Source organism: Scaptodrosophila lebanonensis, unplaced genomic scaffold, assembly GCF_003285725.1.
Source record: "Scaptodrosophila lebanonensis strain 11010-0011.00,11010-0021.00 unplaced genomic scaffold, SlebRS2 tig00000101-arrow-pilon, whole genome shotgun sequence".
NCBI classification, from domain to species: Eukaryota; Metazoa; Arthropoda; class Insecta; order Diptera; family Drosophilidae; genus Scaptodrosophila; species Scaptodrosophila lebanonensis.
The window spans coordinates 334,158-353,009 of NW_022060569.1; the positions used below are offsets into that span (position 1 = coordinate 334,158).

Sequence of the window (18,852 nt, forward strand, 5' to 3'; positions counted from 1 at the left end):
GTCGCTAGTTGTAATCCGGGTGCGTCCGGCCAATCCTTACCCTACACCTACACCGGCAACATCCGTTGGGCATACTCGGTGTTGCGCGAGCTACCATGCTGAGCCCCGCACCTCCCTCATCTTGTAACTAGCAAGCCGATCGACGTCGACGTCGATATGATTCCTGGATTTTGCGGCAGAATAGATTGCATCAGCCAATTTAGGCAAGTAGGCAAGTATAACTCGCGCCATAATGACAACGATTATGTCGTTTGCGTATCCTGTAAGCTATATATCCTCTGGTATTTATAGCATCGTTATAAGTCTATAAGTCTCCCCTGCTCTGCATGGATTTTTCAAAAATCGGTCAATAACGACTGATCTGCTGATCTGAACTTACATCTTTCATAAGTGATGCATTCCTAGCAAAGATGCAATTTCAAGACGAGCATTTTCTGCGAAATTACAAAAGGCAACTTGTCATGCTGATCAAGAATATATATATTTTGTGGGGTCTGCCACGCCTACTTCTGTCTGTTACATTTTTCAGCTCGTGCAAACCTAATATACTATACTCTTGTACATTTCTTGTGACAGTGAGGTGGAAGAGGACAGCGAGGTAGAGAACAAAGATTGATAGGAAAAGGAGGAAAAGTAGATACTAAGTTGAAAATAGATTTGGTAAAGGTACAGCCACGAAGGCGGATAGATGATTTTTGTAGAAACCTAAGTTAAGCCACACGAATTGAAACATATTTATTAGTCACGGAGGTGCAATAAAAGTATAAGAGACACATAATTATTGAAACACAACCTCGGGGTTCGAAAAATAAATAAAATAACCGAGCGACTCTGGCCGGTGAGTATCACCGGGGCAGAGTTGCAAGTGGCGCCGGAGCAGGGACCTCAAGATAAAGTGAGGTTAAACACAATTGTTGGATGCGGATGGTGAAGATGGAGGAGCTGGCAGAGCTGCTGCGGGAGTTCGAGCTCGAAACCACTGGTACAGTAGAAATGATTAGGACGCGCTTCACCATGTTGTGCCAGTATTCAAACGGCAGGCAGCAGAACTGGAGGAGTTGGGCTTGGTTCCGGCCTGTTCCGCTGGGGAAAGGCCACCCCAGTCATCGTTAATGTCTCCACCGGGGCTTACGATCCGAGATCCAGGGCCAGCAGCCACGCAGCCCATATCTGGCGGTGAGTCAAACAGGCAAACTTTTGTCCCTTTGCAGACTGCACATGCACCAACAACAGCAACCAGTCCCGAGCCGCGGAGCGCGCCGGGACATCACGGACGGTCTTGTAGACGCTGCGGTATGGCAGGGCATGACACCAGAGGCGCCCAAATCCCCAACAACTTTACTGCGAGTACTGTCGCCGCAGAGCGGGAAACTCCAGAAACGCCCGCCACACGCAGCCAATGGGCGAGCCCGCGCAGGAAAACTAGCGGCAGAACGCACGCTAGCGATGATGTTGAGGGTGGACTGCGGTGGTCTCCCTCGACACAGGGGCCACTCGCAGCTTCGCAAGCCCAGCCTTGGTACGACGACTGGGGAGGCCAGGAGGGGAAAATGTGCGAAGTGTGAATGTGCAGATATGTGCGGTACCACTGCTGCTGACACTGTCGGGCTGCGAAGACGAACTCACGCTAGGTCTGGACTACATCAGCCAGGCCCAGGGTATGCTCACCATCGGCGGCCAGAAGTTGGATTTACGAGATCCGCGTGGGCGACGACGGCGGAGAAGGCGGCAGCGGTGCCAGAAGGTACGGCAACATTACTAACAGCAGAGCCAACGGGGGCTCAGCCGACGGCGCTGCTGAAAGAGCAACAGACTGTCAGAGTGGCCACGTTCCTTCAGGAGGAGTTACCGCGCTTCGAAAACATTGTTGTTGTGCCGTGAGTGGCAACAAACACGATGCAGTTTATCACTGACCCAATGGCACCCAGTTAGCCGTGCTTTGAAACAATTTTTCACGGAAATGGGCATTAAACATCAGCTGACAGTGCCCTACATACCAAGAAAACCCGACGAACCGTAGAAATAGAACAGTCAAAACCATCATTGCGCAGCTGGCGGATGGCCAGCACGCCGCGTGGGACGAACACCTGCCAGAAATCAAGTTAGCAATTAACGCAGCACAATCAGAAGCCACCGGCTACTAACCGGCGTTCATATGATTTGGATGTCAACCAAGACAGCCACATACGCTGTATGGGGAGGATCTGGATGCGCCAGAAGCAGCTGCGGCCAGACCCGATGCGCACACAGCGCTGGCCAGTGAAGTCCAAGTGCTCCAACTTGAGGAGGCATAATTGGCCTCGAATTGGCGACGAAGTTCTGGTCAAGCAGCACCACCTGTCCAATGTTGCCGAACAGTTTGCAGCGAAGCTACGTCCTCGCTATGACGGGCCATACACGGTGAAGGCGTTCATATCACCGGTCATTTTGCGCCTACGGCCAGTGGCAGGAGGCAGGGGCAGAACGGCACACGTGCGATACCTCAAAACCACACTTGCCGACAAAGGAGGAATTCTGCCCAGGTGAGAATAACTAGAACATATACAAATTCACAGAGTCAGTTACAGGCACAGAAGGGACGACCATGTACTAACCAACCGCCTGATGTACGAAACGGGAACGTTGGGCAAACACACCGCCACGTAGAAATTAAACGGCCAATAACGCGAAGGCGTAGTCACAAATGTCACGTGCTCAAAGCCTGGGGCGAGGCCTTCAAGCTACAGCGAACCACTGCCCAACACTAGTTTACTAACCATCGTAGCACTGCCAGCTACAGCGGTAACAGCTGTGGGCAACAGTTGAGCCGCTGCTATCTTCTGCGGACAGACGGTAGAAATGGCAACACCAACGACAGCGTACTGTGGTGAGGGGAAGATGAAGAGCCAAAACGCGCCAAACAGCTGGCAAAAGTCAAAATGCGCGAATGCATTCTATAGATCAGCTCCTGTCATGGCGGGCTTGACATGTTTGGCATGATATTTAGGTTTGCTCTTCTCTGGGGTACTGAGTTTGGAAGTGCTACCCCGGCGGTGGTCCTTTGTCCTTAAGTTTCTCGTGTGCTGCTTGGTCCAGATTCACCACATTTGCTACTGCAACCACTGTGGCCTCTTAAATTGTGTAACTGAATTAGGTTCATAGACGAACAAAATATACATTTGAAATAGAAATTGATCGTGCTATAATTGTCGTCTCTGACGCGCATTCAGACAAAACCCATAGACTAAAAAAGGCTATCGAAATAATGGATAGTGATGATTCACTTGTACCACCGTATTAGCGTCCGAAAAATTGGCTGCATCTGCAAATCAGATAGTATTTTTCTAGTGCAAAGCTGAATATCTTTGTGATTTAGAACAAGCTGACTGCTTACGGGCGGGCACTACATGTAATGGGAAATTCACAGCAGATTGCCGATTGTGTCATTATCCATTATGCTGCTGCAGAGCTTAACCAATGCGATTAGTTCAAATCGTAAGAAACTGTCCCATTTGACACCGTTCCGATGCTACAACAGTTCACATCATTCTTGGAAGAGCGATTCCAAAATTTGGAAAATATGAATAATTCTGAATCACAGGTGGGAAAGAGTAGCAAAAATACTAACATCAGTAGAAGGTCTGTTGTTTCTACTAATACTAGTGCGATAGAGTGTGTATTTTGTGATGCCGCGGGCATTCAATACACAGCTGCACCTAATTCACAAATCTATCGCCAGCTCTGCGCCATAAACTGTCTCCATTAGGGCTATTAATATAGAATCAGCAAGGCCTGTAGAGTATGCGGAGCTAGGCATCACAGCCTTCGGTATTTTGAAGGATCCATAGCTCAAGTGCTTGCCTCTGATGCTTGGTCGGATCTATTTCATTTCCAATGGATTCTCGTTTGACAATAGTCTGGAGTCTCGGCCGTCAAATTACTCAACAAGCATTTCGGCATTGGTGGTACGAACTATCACTGGAAACCAACCCATATTAGCTTCGATACCATGCGTTGGCTAATATTTGTTTGGCTGATTCTAGCTTTAACAGGCCTTAACAAATCGACATGCTGATCAGCGCCAGCCTTTTCTTCGAACAGCTCTGCGTTGGACAGATCAAACTGGCTCCCGGATTACCGGTGCTCCAGAAGACTCGTCTGGGATGGATTATAACAGGAAGTGGTTCTTAAATCGGCGCTCGTATCTGTTCTGTCTTTAAGAGATGAGGAAACATAGTTGAATGTTCGCATAGAAAGGCTCATGCCCAGATTTTGGGAGCTGGAGAGTTGCATCAATACGGATATGCTGCCCACCATGGAGGAGCTGAAGTGCGAAGCGCATTTTAAGGCCAACGTCGTCTGCCTACATAGTGGAGAGTATTCTATGCCTGCGAAAAAACTCGTGCAGTTTCTAGGTGACTCGTACCAGAAGGCGCGCCTCTCTATTCTAAATTTGGAGAGAAAATTGGAGCACAGCTTCAATTTAAAGGTCCATTATTCGGCCTTCATAAAGGAGTACAAGGACTTGCATCACATGTCCCTTGTCAACCATGACTCAAGAGATAAATGCAAGTACTATCTACCGCACCATTGCATCCTAAAGGAGGATAGTACAACCACGAAGCTCAAAGTTGTGTTTGATGGATCTGCGGCAACAACTTGTGGGTACTCACTAAATGAAGTTTTGATGGCAGGTCCCACCATTCAAAGTAAGCTCTTCAACACATTGCTTCGATTTCATTCATTCAAAATTTAACTCACAGGTGATGTATGCCATATGTATGGGATTCCGATCTGGGGAACTACCAGCCGAAGCAACTGTAATATCCTCCATCCACGGTCTTAGAAGATGTCACCCACTTGACCTTCCTCATCGCCAAACTATAGTATACTTCCGCACCTCTATCAACCAACCTCCCAACTAAGTCACACATAAAACAAAATTCTAATGCCATTGTTCTCCCATTATAATTTGCTGATTGTCCAATCAGACACATTGCAAACATAGCCCACCTGTTACAAAAAAAAAAAAACAAACAAAAACAAAATGCCAGCGATGTTTGTAAGATGTATCTGGTATGGATGGCGGGGCCCGACACTTTCTTGTAACGTATTCTTTGGCTCGATATATCGCAGCAAGAAGTGCAGATGTATAACTTGGATACCGTAACATACGGCACAAAACCTGCTTCGTTTCTCGCGGTGCGTGCAATGCACCAGTTGACCATGGATGAACAGACCTCATATCCAATTGGCGAATAAGTACTTCAGCGGGATGTTTTTGTGGATAATCTCATTAAGGAAGGCAGCTCAGTTCCGGAGGTGATGCAGATAAAATATCGCTGCCTGGAATCCGCCTTCCGATCAGTTTTTCTTTTCGCTCTTACACTTAAAGAATTCTTCGTTTTATTACGCAACCAAGCGTCCAACAATTTTACGCAGGCAGCATCCTAGGACAACAGCACTCATATCTCATTACCACATTTGTAAATTTCAGGCGATAATTTGCCCTTCAGGAGCATGGTGCCCGTCCATTACAAAATCGTTTGAAATGGACCCCTGTGGGCTGATCATACCCTCGCTCCTGTCAGAGAAGAAGGTCTGACACAAGCCCATTTCTTTTCAGCTAGAATTAAGCGCACGGTCCCATTTCACGTGGTTGAAGACATCCTTGAAGTTGACGAAGATGCAGAGTACGTATCGGGCTCACGACGTGTCTCCAAGCGTCTTTCACGCGATCGACCATCATCCCCTTAAGTACCTTACCAAATACTGACAGGAGGTAGATACCCCGATAAGACGTATAATATATAGTAAAGCAACATGTGGTCCCTTCGCCGCTTCAGAGAAATATCCTTCTTCTACAATGCAACGCTACCTATGTGTCATCGCTGTGAACTCTCACGAAAAAACGCATTCGCTGACAAAATTTGCTTCTTGTATTCTGCAAAAAAAAAAATCCTTAGAGAAATTGCAAAACGCGAGATTGGCATACCACCAGTTCACCTTATAAATAGATTAGAATCATAGGATCATAGGAAGGTCGGTGATTACCTGATTAGTGACGGCTGCTTTCCTACATTTATCGGGGCATTTTCGCATCCAGACAGAAATCCCGTGATGCGTCGTGCTGTGATAGACACGACCCGTTTTATTAAGTATGACCACCGGTTTCTCGTCTACCTGAAGTGCCAGATTGGGACTGGCGCTATTGGCGACAGTCCACTGTGTTGTCTCCATCAACATGGCCTTATTAAAGGTACCCGGCGAAAAGTCACCTTTTAAATTGTTCTCATACAATTCCCCTATGAAGACATCAAGTTTCAAGTTCGTATCTACATCAGATACCATAATCTTTGGCCAAATCCCCCTGTTGCGTTGCATTTCTATTCCAACTTCGTTCAACTTATTGTTGTTGACCACCTCAGTCAGCTCGCGAACGGACGGCGTGCGTATGACTCCTCCACCTCCATTTCGTTTCGTTTCCGGACGACGATACCGGACGACCTATGACACCAGTATTACTAACGACACTGGAATAGCTGCGAAGAGCGGAACGACTCTTCGCACTCGACATTCTACTACTCCACTGGTTTTTTAATTAAGCGAAGACCTAAACTGATTATATTTGGCACAAAATATGTGCCCGTTGTCGGTGGCTTTTGTAAACTAAGAAAGCTTATAAGGCTTCTCGCCCCACACTCTAATGCAAGCTGCACTTGTTACTGTTTTTCACAGTGCCCCTTTATCCGCTTGGATTAAGCGATTTTGCCTATCAGCAAAACTTACGAAATCAATGCGACTCGGTTTAGACGTCCGCTCACGGTGACTGTCAAAAGCAAGCAGCACAAGTATGAGTACTTGTGTTCAGAGCCAAGACACATCCTGTGCCATCGATTAAAAGATTATGCAATTCGAGCGTATTTAAAGTAACGCCAGTTTTAGGCCAACAACCATTTCAAAAGGGTGTCAATCTAGATACTGGAGTTTTAAAAGTTTTAGTCATCAGCGTGTGGTCCTTCTTTCATGTCTAAAGACCCGGCAAATTACATCGTTTTAGTTGTCAAATCTGGAGCAGCCTCTAACCATTACACCAGCCGATTCGCAAATTCTTTTATATAGCATTCTTACTCAAGCAAGTTGTCAGTCGGGACAAGGACACTGGACTTTGCCTTACTAAAGCCTAACAGACAACTTGCCACACATATATATCTCCCGCCCCACGTTCATAACTTTTGACATAGCACATTTTCATCGCGTCTTATTTGTATTGGAGACTATTTTCTGTGTGAAGTGCGGTTTCTATGCCCAAATGCATTTTTGAATACTGTAGAAACTGCCCTTTGAGATTAAACTTCATATAGTCCACACAACAAAAAATCAAAGATCCGTCCAATTTTCAAAAGTAATATTTGCTTTAACATTGTAAAATTGTTTTCCTAAAAATATAAAATATCCACATTTAATAAATACCTTTATTTTTAATTATAGGACATAACGGATAAGCAGGAACACTTTTGTAATATTAATAGTCCTATCACAATATCAAATCTTGCTCATTCTTTTCAACAAGGAAGTAGTTCGGGATCAATTACAATGCCACTCGCGAACTCTACAAATATCTGCACCATTAAGAAAAGAAATAGTGAAAAAAGCACATTTTCCGTTGCTGGAGGTAAGTTAATCATACTAGTATATATTTATACTCTGTACATGAAATGTACAGGAGTATATTAGGTTAGCGGGAGCTGAACAATTTAAAGCGCAGAAGGCGGCGTGGCAGACCCCACAAAGTATATATATTCTTGATCAGCATGACAAGACGAATCGATCTAGCCCGTCCATCCGTCTGTCCGTATGAACACCTGGATCTACGAGACTATAAGAGCTAGAGACACAAAATTTTACACAAAGACGCGTTATGTGTATACGCTGTGCAAGTTTCCCACTTCCCCCCTATGGAGGTTTTCCCGATTTTCCATTCGTATAATCACCTGTATCTCGGAGACTATAAGACCTAGGGACACAAAATTTTAGTGAATACGCAGAAAATGTATATTTTGGAATTTCCCTCCCTCCCCCCTCTACCCCACAAATCGTAACTCCCGTAATTCTTGAAATTTCGAGCTCAAATTGCAAATACCCCCAGTTAGTGATTATATGTCCGTATGCCAAGTTGGTTGACTGTAAACATGTTCACACAGACACGAATAGACGCGCATAGATATTCATACACTCACATAAACGCAATTGCTATGTAAATGTGCAATTATACACCCTTTACGTGACTCGAATACCGAGAGAAGTAAAATCGATCAACATTTTTTTTTTTTTAATTTTCTTAATTTTTTTAATTTCTATAATTATTCTAAGCATATGTACAGAGTATTTCAAAGTCGGGACACCCGACTTTAGCTTTTTTACTTGTTTCATTATATAAATGAAATGTTTAAATATATGAATGAAATGTACAAGAGTACAAGTATATTACGTTTGCGGGAGGTGAAAAATGTAGCAGGCAAAAGGAGGCGTGGCAGACCCCACAAACTATATATATTCTTGTTCTAGAGCTAGCAAATTTTTCACAAAGATGCATTATGTGTGTACCCTATACGAGTTTGTTTTATTTTTTGATTTACTTTTACGGTAATATAGAAAATGTGAAAGAAACTGCGAGACTCAGGAAACTGCTCTCGAAGCAGCCAACCGTACAGAGTCAGCTCAAGAAAGAAGATGGTTCATCAACAGAGAAGCGGCGGTCGCTTTACTAGAAACGCACTTCCCGGGTTGTATGGATGATACATGAAGCAACATGGATGATTGGACTAGGATCCAAAGCACCCAACGCTACCATCTGAACTTATTACACTACGCAATTTACACGTGGATTCAAAACCTGCTGGGTAGCACATTCCATGTGGAATGGGGAACCATGATCATAACAAAGAGGAGGAACACCACAAGGTGGAGTCCTATCGCCGCTACTTTAGAATCTAGTGGTTGACGAACTCCTCAAACAACGTCGCGGGAAAGCCCAAAAGGGCACAACTCTGCAAGAAATACTAAGGTGGGCAACAGGCAAAGTACTAAGTATCAATGCAGATAAAACTGACCTCATTCTCTTCACAAAGAGATACAAGGTACTAAGATGGAACCCACCGATGGTGCACGGAACCCCGCTTACCCCGAAAAAGGAAGTCAAATGCATCAGCACAGTATTGGACAGCAAACTGACGTGAAGGGCCAATGTCGAAGAAAGAGTGAAGAAAGCAACAAATGCACTCTATGCATCGCAAAAAATGCTGGGTAGCACTTGGGGCCTCTCACCAAAACTAACGAATTGGATCTTCATATCAGTGATCCGTCCAATACTGTTACACGGGGTACTGGTATGGTGGCAAACCACAGAGAAGTCCACATACCGGAAACTGATAAAGAACGACGCGCGCCTACTTGCGAAAAATACGGCTTACACGGCTACGGACACAGCTCGATCAGCAGGGAGCTTCACAGTAGTACAGACTACACAGCTCCGGAAGCAAAATTCAAGCACACGCCAACATCTATGGTGTCAGAGGACTGGCACAAAGGTCTGAACCGACGCGCAACCAATGTATTCACGGATGGCTCCAAGATGGAGGCAGGAACCCGGGCGGCAATATACTGTGCAGAGCCACTACTCAAACACTCGTATAGGCTGCCCGACCACTGCAGTATCTTCCAGGCGGAAGTATTCGCCGTAGCGAAGGCTGCAGAAAAACTGAAAAACACAGAAGAATGCATCAACATCTTCGTGGACAGCCAAGCAGCCATTAAATCACTACAGGCGCCAGCCATCAGTGGATAGATTAAGCGCCAAGAAGAAGGTGCACATCAATTGGGTCCCCAGCCACCAGGGCATTGAGGGCAACGAGATGGCGGACACTCTAGCTAAGCAAGGTATTGATCTGGCCCGGACCGATATGAATCACCTACCGATACCACCTAGGGAGTTTCACACTAGATGGGAGACCAACAGTGGATCAACGCAACCAACTGCAAAACAGCGCGCATGATGTGCAAGGGTAGAGATAACAAATTCACCCAATTCCTACTGCAAATCCAAAAAAAGGAGTGCAGATTTATTACTGGCCTATTGACAAGTCACTGCCTAGTAGCGGCCCATGCCAAGAAGATGGGCATCACAGCTGAGGACAAATGCAGGAAATGTAAAGAACCCGAAGCGATAGAAACGCTTGATGCCCTTGTATGACACTGCCCAGCGCTCTATACTTACAACGCCAGGTACCTAAACGCACATGCTCTAGCCTCGTTGCAGCTAAATGTTCCCCGAAAGTACTGCTGGCGTTTGCAAAACAAAGCAAGCTGCTAATGAAATTCTAATAACAATCCCCTACCGACCTCCAACTATCCGGCATCGCTAAGGACCACTAAGGTCTATGCGGGGTGCCATCGACAGCCCACCGGGTCAACCTGACCTAACCCTTTACTTTTGGTTAGGTTGCAATGACGAGGGTGAAGATAATCATCCACCCACTTAGGCCTCGAAGGCCCGTTGTGATACCATGTAATCTTTACTTTCGTTGGCCAGTCTTCAGCCTCCCGGTGGTATTTTAAAATTTCGCAAAGTCCACGAGCTCTATGGTTATTACCTCCGAGAGGTCGTTTAAGTAAGGTTTTCCTAGGTTGTTTAGTCTGCGCCTGCTGAGCGCTGGGCAGTGGCAGATGAGGTGCTCCACACTTTCCAGTCTCCCACTGTCCCACTCTGTTCGAGTGGGGATCCTGGCAACATATTTCTTTCCAAAAATAGGTCTTGGTACACAGTAGTAAGTGTGGGTCGGAACTCCAGGGTGAACACGGAGTATACTTGCATGTCCTCTTTGCGAACTTTTCCAAACAGAGTTTTCACTCAGCCTAAGGGCTGCGTTTGTAGCTAGTTCCATCCCGACTATATCCAGTGGGATGAGGTGGAACATTTTGTTAAGAAGCTCCGTTGATGTAGTGTGAAGCGCCCCGCTTATGCCTAACTCTGCCGATCTCTGCAACCTGCTGAGTAAAATGAGGATGGCAGATTTTTCCAGCGCAGCCCACCACACTACGATTCTATATAGGAGGATCGGTCGAATCATAGCCGAGAACCCCCATCCGGTGCTTATGGCTCTCTTGCAGGTGTAAAGCGCATTTGTGGCTTTCTTCACCCGCTCTATTGTGTTTTCGCTCCAGTGCAGTTTGCTTCCAGTGCAGTTTGACTCCCAGGTACTTTGCACTGTGGCTGAATTTCAGGGGAACTCCTTTTGGTGTGGGTGGCTGGAGTTCCGGAATCTTTCTTGTGAAAGTACTAGCTCTAGTACTGGTTAACCGTAAGCAACCGCAGTAGCGGAGATGGAACTCCACCCTGTTGAGGGCCCCTGCTAACGAACTTGCGATAGAATTGTCCCCCTAGTTCGGTATTCACAGTCCAGCTGTAAAGCTGACTGATGAAGTTTACCAGGGAGCCATATAAGCCAAGATCCGCCAACGACTGGGTGATTGCCGTTGGCAATATATTGTTGAAGACGCCCTCGATGTCCAAAAAGGCTACCAGTGCGTACTCTTTGACATGGATTGAGTTCTCTATTCTAGAGACCAGGGAGTGTAGGGCAGTATCAGTGAACCTGTGACTACTTCTAAAGATTTTCAGAATCCATGACATTATGTGCCGCAACGACTGTTGGAGTTGGGCCAGGACGATGCCATCCGGTTTAGGAGACTTCTAGGGCTGAAAGGTTCTAACAGCCCAGCAAATACGCTCTTCGGTATTGATGTTTTCTATCAAATGCCTAGGTACCCCCGTTGCGTGGGGGATAAGGGCTGTCCTACTACTCCAGCCCGAGAAATGTATACTGGTGAGCAGATCTAGAGAGTCCCTGCAGGAGTCCATCCACCTACCATCTTCCCCTTGTAGAAGGGTTGGTGGAAAGGATGATTGGCCAGCACTCTTTTGAGCCTCGATGCTGCAGATGTTGACTCGATAATTGAACAGCCCATGAGGAGCGCTTCGTTCTCCTAATGGCCGAATTGAATTGTCTTCTACATTCGACCCGAAGGCCATCCAACTCAGTGGACCACCAGGGCGGTTTTCAATTGTTTTTATAAACTGTATCCACCAATCAATCCATATTCTTTCCCATATGAGCAATCTCACATAGTAACTCCAGTTGGTTTTCCTTAGATAACGATTTTTGATGGCGGCAGGAGTGTGGTACCCTAACCTAAAGTATATGAGCCTTTGATCCGAGAATGAGTAATCATTCAGGACCCTCCGTGCAAGGATTCTATGCGAAAGAGAGGCGGACGCCAACGTGACGTCTAACACTTCACTGCGGTTTTTAGATACGAAGGTAGGTTGCAGATCAGTAGGTTACTACTTATTGTCGTATAATGACTCATCTCTTAGCCAGGATGCAGGCCCTGGCCCTCGGATGGGATGGTAGGTCCTTTGCGTCGACCACAGCAAGCTGTGCTCCCGGGTATACCTCTCCCACCCTGCTGATCGCTTGCTTTATAGCTCAGCTGACCACTCGTCGTCACTTGCTATGAGCTTGACACTGTCCTGGTACCATCCAGCATCAGTTCACTGAGGAGGTTCATCAGGGTTGTCCTTCAGCACATCCACTGCGACAGTAGCTATCGCTAATTGGAAACTTGTGATCCTGCCTTCTTCGCTGCTGCGGTCGATGTCCCCTACGTTTCCCTCAGTTCCTTCCGGCCTTTGTGGAGGGATGGTTTCCAGCTTTTTTATTTTTTGTTGTTGTTGTTTCGACGTTAATGTATGCATGTTTCTTATTTTGATTCCCATGAGAAACAGAGAAAGGATAACACCACCCGGGCAGAGATCGGAGTACCCGGGCTAGGCTAAGTAATCCAGGGGGTCGACAGGTACCCCGGATGCTCCGTGAGCGACTGGGCTTTTTAAGAGGGCCCGTAGCCAGGCTGATCTTCGACACGGGTCGTATGACACCTTGATCCAGCCTTCACCTCGAAGCCAGGATCGTTTACTTAGCACTTTTTATTTCTAACGACATATCATTTTAAACTAAATTTATTTACATTCAATTGTGTTGCGCACTTTTGGACCTCAAACAGAATTTCTTCGCTAAAATAAACAAAACACTTATTGTAGCCAGCGAGACACATGCGCACCTTTTGCGTTTCATAAATCGACTGATTTTATTTTACATTTTTGCTTATGTCTAGTTTATTCTATGTCATGTGTTGCATTATGATATATACATGTTGCTTATGATTAAGATGTTGCTTATGGCTAATATGTACATGTTGCTTATATTCTACTTTGCTTACTACAATTCGGCCTATCCTGACTGGAGTGCTCCTTTTCGTTTTCTTTCGATTTGTTGTTACCTAGCCATGGCTTCATATTTGCAATTGCCCATACTCCTTTATAAGGTATTCTTGTTTGTTGGAAACCATCAACATCTTCTAGCACATATCTATCATTTCTTAATGCTCTCGTGATCTTGTATGTTCCTTTGAATCTGGGTATTAGTTTTTTACACGTTCCTATATGGGTGTCAAAATTCTTAATCCTCACCAAATCTCTCTCTTCATATTTATGAGCGTCTTGCCGTTTTGAGTCTACCCTCTTCTTGTTGTAGTCCTGTGTTTTCTTTTGATTAATTATTGCGTTATCTCGTATCTCTTCTATATCCATATATTCAACACTATCATTAATTTTTCACAATTCTTCGCTTAGTACGTCTATCTGTTTTCCTCTTTGTGAAACTCCAAACAGTAATTTACTTGGATATTGATTTACCGATCTTTGGTTAGTATTATTTATCGTATATTCAACTGTCTCCAATACTATATCTCAATACACTCCTTCCTCTGGATCTATTAGTTTAGCTATCATTGGTCCTAATATTCTGTTTATTCGTTCTACTTGCCCATTGGCTTGGGGTGAACCTGTTTCTATTTTTATGTGCCACACTTCACCTGTACCCCTAGGGTAAAAAGGGTATATTAGGTTTGTGCAAAGTATGTAACATGCAGAAGGAAGCATCTCCGACCCCATAAAGTATGTATATTCTGAATCAGCATGACGAGAGAAATCGATCTAGACATGTCCGTCCGTCCGTCTGTCCGTCCGTCTGGATGAACGCAAGGATCTCAGAAACTATAAAAGCTAGAATAACCAAAGCTGGCATCCAGATTCTCCTAGGTCCGACAAAGGACGAGTTTATTTTATTTTTTAAATTAATTAAATTTAAAAAACATTCAAAATCACTAGAAGTGAAACAGCTGCCTCTGTCTGATATTGTACATTTTGGTCTGCTATACGATCGAAAATATTCTTTGAGGGACTTTATGACTTCAGTTGTTCTTGTAGTTTTTGTTGGAAATAGCCCGACAAACTTCGTAAACGCATCTATTACAACAAATATGTATTTATTTGCTCTACCTTTGTCAACGGGCCCATTGTGATATACATGTATTACTTCAAAAGGGGCAGTCTCTTTTGGAATATTATGTAGCATCCCTTCCTGCTTTCCATTTTTCCCAGAATATGCAATACATTTCAAACAGTTATCTATGTGTCTCTTAGCTTTTTCTTTGGCTTTGGGAAACCAATAACTTTTCAGTATAATCTCTGTCATTTTTTTCTATTCCAATATGTCCCAGCTTATCATGATACTAAACATATGTACAGAGTATTTCAAAGTCGGGACACCCGACTTTAGCTTTTTTACTTGTTTTGTTTAACGTTCTGTAATCAATCAATCTAAGCTCTCCTGTTTTTTTCTTGGTCAACACTATTGCCGACGCATACTCTGATTCGTTTTCTTTTATGTATCCCTTTTCCATATATTCATCTAACAAATCCTGCACTTCTTCTTTTTCTGGGCGCGAGAGCCTCCTCGGCGGGTAGTGAAATGGTTTCACTTTATCAAAGCAAAGTTTCATTTCACATTTAACTTGAGGGACTTCTGGTCTTTTCGCATTAATATAATATTTTCCGAACATGTTCTTTAATCGCATTTCGAAGTGTGGACCACAGCCTTCTCCTATTTTTAAGTTACTCCACTCATTCTCTTTTGGATATTCTATTGGCAATACACTAAAGCATTTTCTTATTTCTTCCTCCACTAAACACTCGTTTTCCAACTTTTTCGGGTTTTCACGTTCAATTTTTTCCTGTCCCTTTGCACACTCTTTTGTTCTGCTAATTGTTTCTACTGCCTTATTTGTTGCTCTCTCTTCTTGTTGACACTCATTCTTCCTTCTATCATTTATTCCGCACTCATTTTCTAATCGAACGCTAAACTCATATGATTGCTATTGTCTATTTGTCTTCTTGTGTTGCCGTTTTTTTTTTTTTTTGACTAAGCCATGGGTGGAACATTTAATTTGCATTAATTCCGAAGTAAGCTTAAATTTAAATGTATTCAGAAAATTCCTACCCAACACAGCCTCGAAACCCATAGACTCATTTGGTACTAAACATTTTTCAAACTCAATGTTGTTATTGTTAACTAATACAGAACATTTTAATTTTCTCAACATTTGAAGTTTGGTATAATATAAACCAACATACTTGTAACATTCGTTGTTATTTAATTCACAGTTACATCTAATTAGTTTTTTCAAATCAAAATTTAATTTTTCATTACATTTAACCTTTTCATACATTGTTTCACTATAAGCTAAGCTTTTCATTAAACTGGATACTTTCAAGAAACTTATTGTGCTTCTGTTGGGAAAATTGGTTTACTATTTTTTTTAAAAATTTTAATTCAAAGAATCTTACGTAGTCATTTGTTGGGTTTTTTCTCTGGGTGCAGGTTAAAATTTTGTGCTCCAAGCTTCCACAATCAAATGGCCCATTGAGTTACAGTTGAAGCACCGCACTGAAGACTTATTTTCTAGCCCGGCTAAGTTCCTTGGCTTCTGAGGTGCTGCCTTGCTAGGTAGGCGGATTTATCCAAAAGCTCGTAACAAATGTGATACCTCAGTAGCATCTTCTGGTTATAATAGGCGCCAAAGTCTTCTTCCACCAACCATTTGCGTTGCTCAAATTGGCGTAGTAGAAGTAATTTATTTTGCTTGGTGCAAAATATTTCCTCCATTTCCTACAGTAGTTCACTCACCGGTTGGCTTAAATGTTTAATGTCAGAGTAGAACCAAGACTGTGCCTCCTCTATTAGCTTTGTCGTTAGCAGCATATCATCATTTAATGGATAAATGCTCGAGATCGCCTTCACGCTGGCCGATGCAACATTTTGTTTTTCGTTCTCCGTCTTTCTCAACGCCTCGTTTTCTAACATCAGCAGCTGTAGTTGTTGTTGTAGGTCTTTAAATTTTTTCAGCTTCTACTTCGCTTGAAATCCTCGATCCTTCCTTGTTCATCATTCGCAAACCGTTTTCAGCTGCGCGGTCGACTGCCACTGTTCCGTTATAGGCGTCGCCACTACCGACGTCGTTGTGAAATTCGTCGCTATAGTCGTTGGCACTGTGGATATTTCCTTGCAAGTTTCGGCTGTTTGAGTTTTCTTCGGTTTCCGCTTGCTCTTGAATAATGTCCACCGTAGGCCCTGTTCCCCGCACTTCAATTGGGACTTCACTAATTCGAGCTGCTAAACTGGCCTTGGCGCCACTAGCGCATAGTCCTAATTGGTTAAGCCATTCCTTCAGTTGCACTGCTGAGTATTTATTGGCTTCGATTTGCTCCATTGTTTTTGTCGATTTAAATTTTATATGTACTTTTTTTAAACGTTTAATTTCGCAGGGCTTTAGTGGCAAAAAAAATTCCGTTAGAGTTGTAGGCTCGGTCGGTATATTCTATGTCATGAGTTGCATTATGATATATACATGTTGCTTATGATTAAGATGTTGCTTATGGCTAATATGTACATGTTGCTTATATTCTACTTTGCTTACTACATTATATATGCTATACCAACTCCTTAAATAAGTAAAATAAAGCCTAATCATAGATTATATTAATGAATAAAGCTTTCTACATTATTTGCCTAACTTTATGAAACTCCTTAAATAAGTAAAATAAAGCCTAATCAGAGATTATATTAACGAATAAAGCTTTCTACATTATTTGCCTAACTTTATGAAACTTTACCTGAGATGTAATTTCATAACTTATAGCGGGGGAGGAAGGGGATGTATCAGAAAAAGGTCAAACTTTTACTTTCTTACATTTCTTACATTTTTATGTTGACATTTTTTTTGTGCGGTCTGCAACGCCTCCTTCTGCCTGTTGCAATTTTCACTTTGTACAAATCTAATACACTCTTGTACATATGTATCAAGTAAAAAGTAAGAAAAATTATTTTTTAACGGATTTATACATTTTATGCTATACAAATCATATTGTTATTACTGTACCTTGATTTCATAGGTCTGCCTTACATGTTGGAAAGGGCTGGACTTGATGTACAACAAGGTAAGTACATATAAGTATATGTAGAAAACAACATTTTCATCTTCTCATATGGTACATGATGGTAATATTTGACACAAGAGAGAAAAAATAAATTTTTAAAATTAATTTTAAATAATTATTTCAATAAATTTTCAGAAAATATATTCAATACATACAGATAAAAGGGGAGACAAACGCATACATTTGCATTAGAATCGCGTATATTCATGTTTATATGCGTGTATGTATGCAGCACAAATTTGAACCAAAGCAGTAACAACAACAACAGCAGTAGGCAGAGATTATATGTATAGCTATAACTTTCATCATTAATAACCTATCATGATGAATACGACATACAGACACATAATCATAAACGGGATGTAAAATTTGAGTTCAAAATTCCAAGAATTGCGGGAGGTCTGAAAAATTACTAATAGTGGAGGAGTGGGGGTGCATCGAAAAAACTCAAACTCGTACTTTCACGAGCTTGGTTATTCTAGCTCTTGTACTTCCTGAGTTTCTTGCGCTCATACAGACAGACGGACAGACGGGCGGACGGACAGGCGGACATGGCTATATCGACTTGTCTTGTCATCCTGATCAATAATATATATACTTTGTGGGGTCTGTCACGCCTCCTTCTGTATTTTACATACATTCGCACAAAACTAGTAAATCATTTAACCTTTGGTACAGGATATAAAAAATTTGTTGATCGATTATACCTACTAGGTATATGAACTGCACATTTGTATACGAATTGTGTTTATCTGAGTCTATGCGTGTCTGTATGTGAGTATGTAGGCAGTACAGAGTCGAGACAAAGCAAAAAAAACAGCTGCAGACAGAGCTTGCGCAAAGATTGCTTATTACTTTCTTTAAATTTTACTTATTACAATTAATATTGGCATCTGAATCAGTCAAATTAAAAAAATTAGAGGAGTTATGGAAAATCACTAATAGCGGGAAAGTGAAGTGAAAAGTGGACAAATTTAAAATTCACAACAAAAAGAAGAAAAACGAACTTGATGCTGCAGTTGACAGATTTGAATGAAATTTAAAACAAAAGTAGATAATTGCATATAGATTGTTTTTGCCAAATTTGTATTGACGAAACTCTTTAGCGAAGAGATGGAAACGGAAATAAAAAAAATAAAAAACAAGTAAAAAAGCTAAAGTCGGGTGTCCCGACTTCGAAATACTCTGTACATATGTTTACAATAATTATAGAAAATAAAAAAAATTAAGAAAATAAAAAAAAAAAATTGATCGATTTTACCTCTCTCGGTATTCGAACTCACGTAAAGGGTGTATAATTGCACATTTACATAGCAATTGCGTTTGTGTGAGTGTATGTATGCCTATGCGCATCAATTCGTGTCTGTGTAAGCATTTTCGCAGTCAACCAAACAGCAACATCAACAACAGCCGCG

At 42.8% G+C, this 18,852-nt stretch overlaps 1 protein-coding gene across 1 annotated transcript in view; it reads left to right on the forward strand.

The window, feature by feature from the left end:
• LOC115628090 (forkhead box protein P1) overlaps positions 1–18,852 on the forward strand; it is a 211,528-nt gene that overhangs the window by 95,778 nt on the left and 96,898 nt on the right. The window contains exons 3-4 of the mRNA XM_030524067.1: positions 7,471–7,654; positions 17,393–17,437. Coding sequence (XP_030379927.1) covers positions 7,471–7,654; positions 17,393–17,437 — 229 coding nt within the window. The remainder of the gene's footprint in view (positions 1–7,470; positions 7,655–17,392; positions 17,438–18,852) is intronic.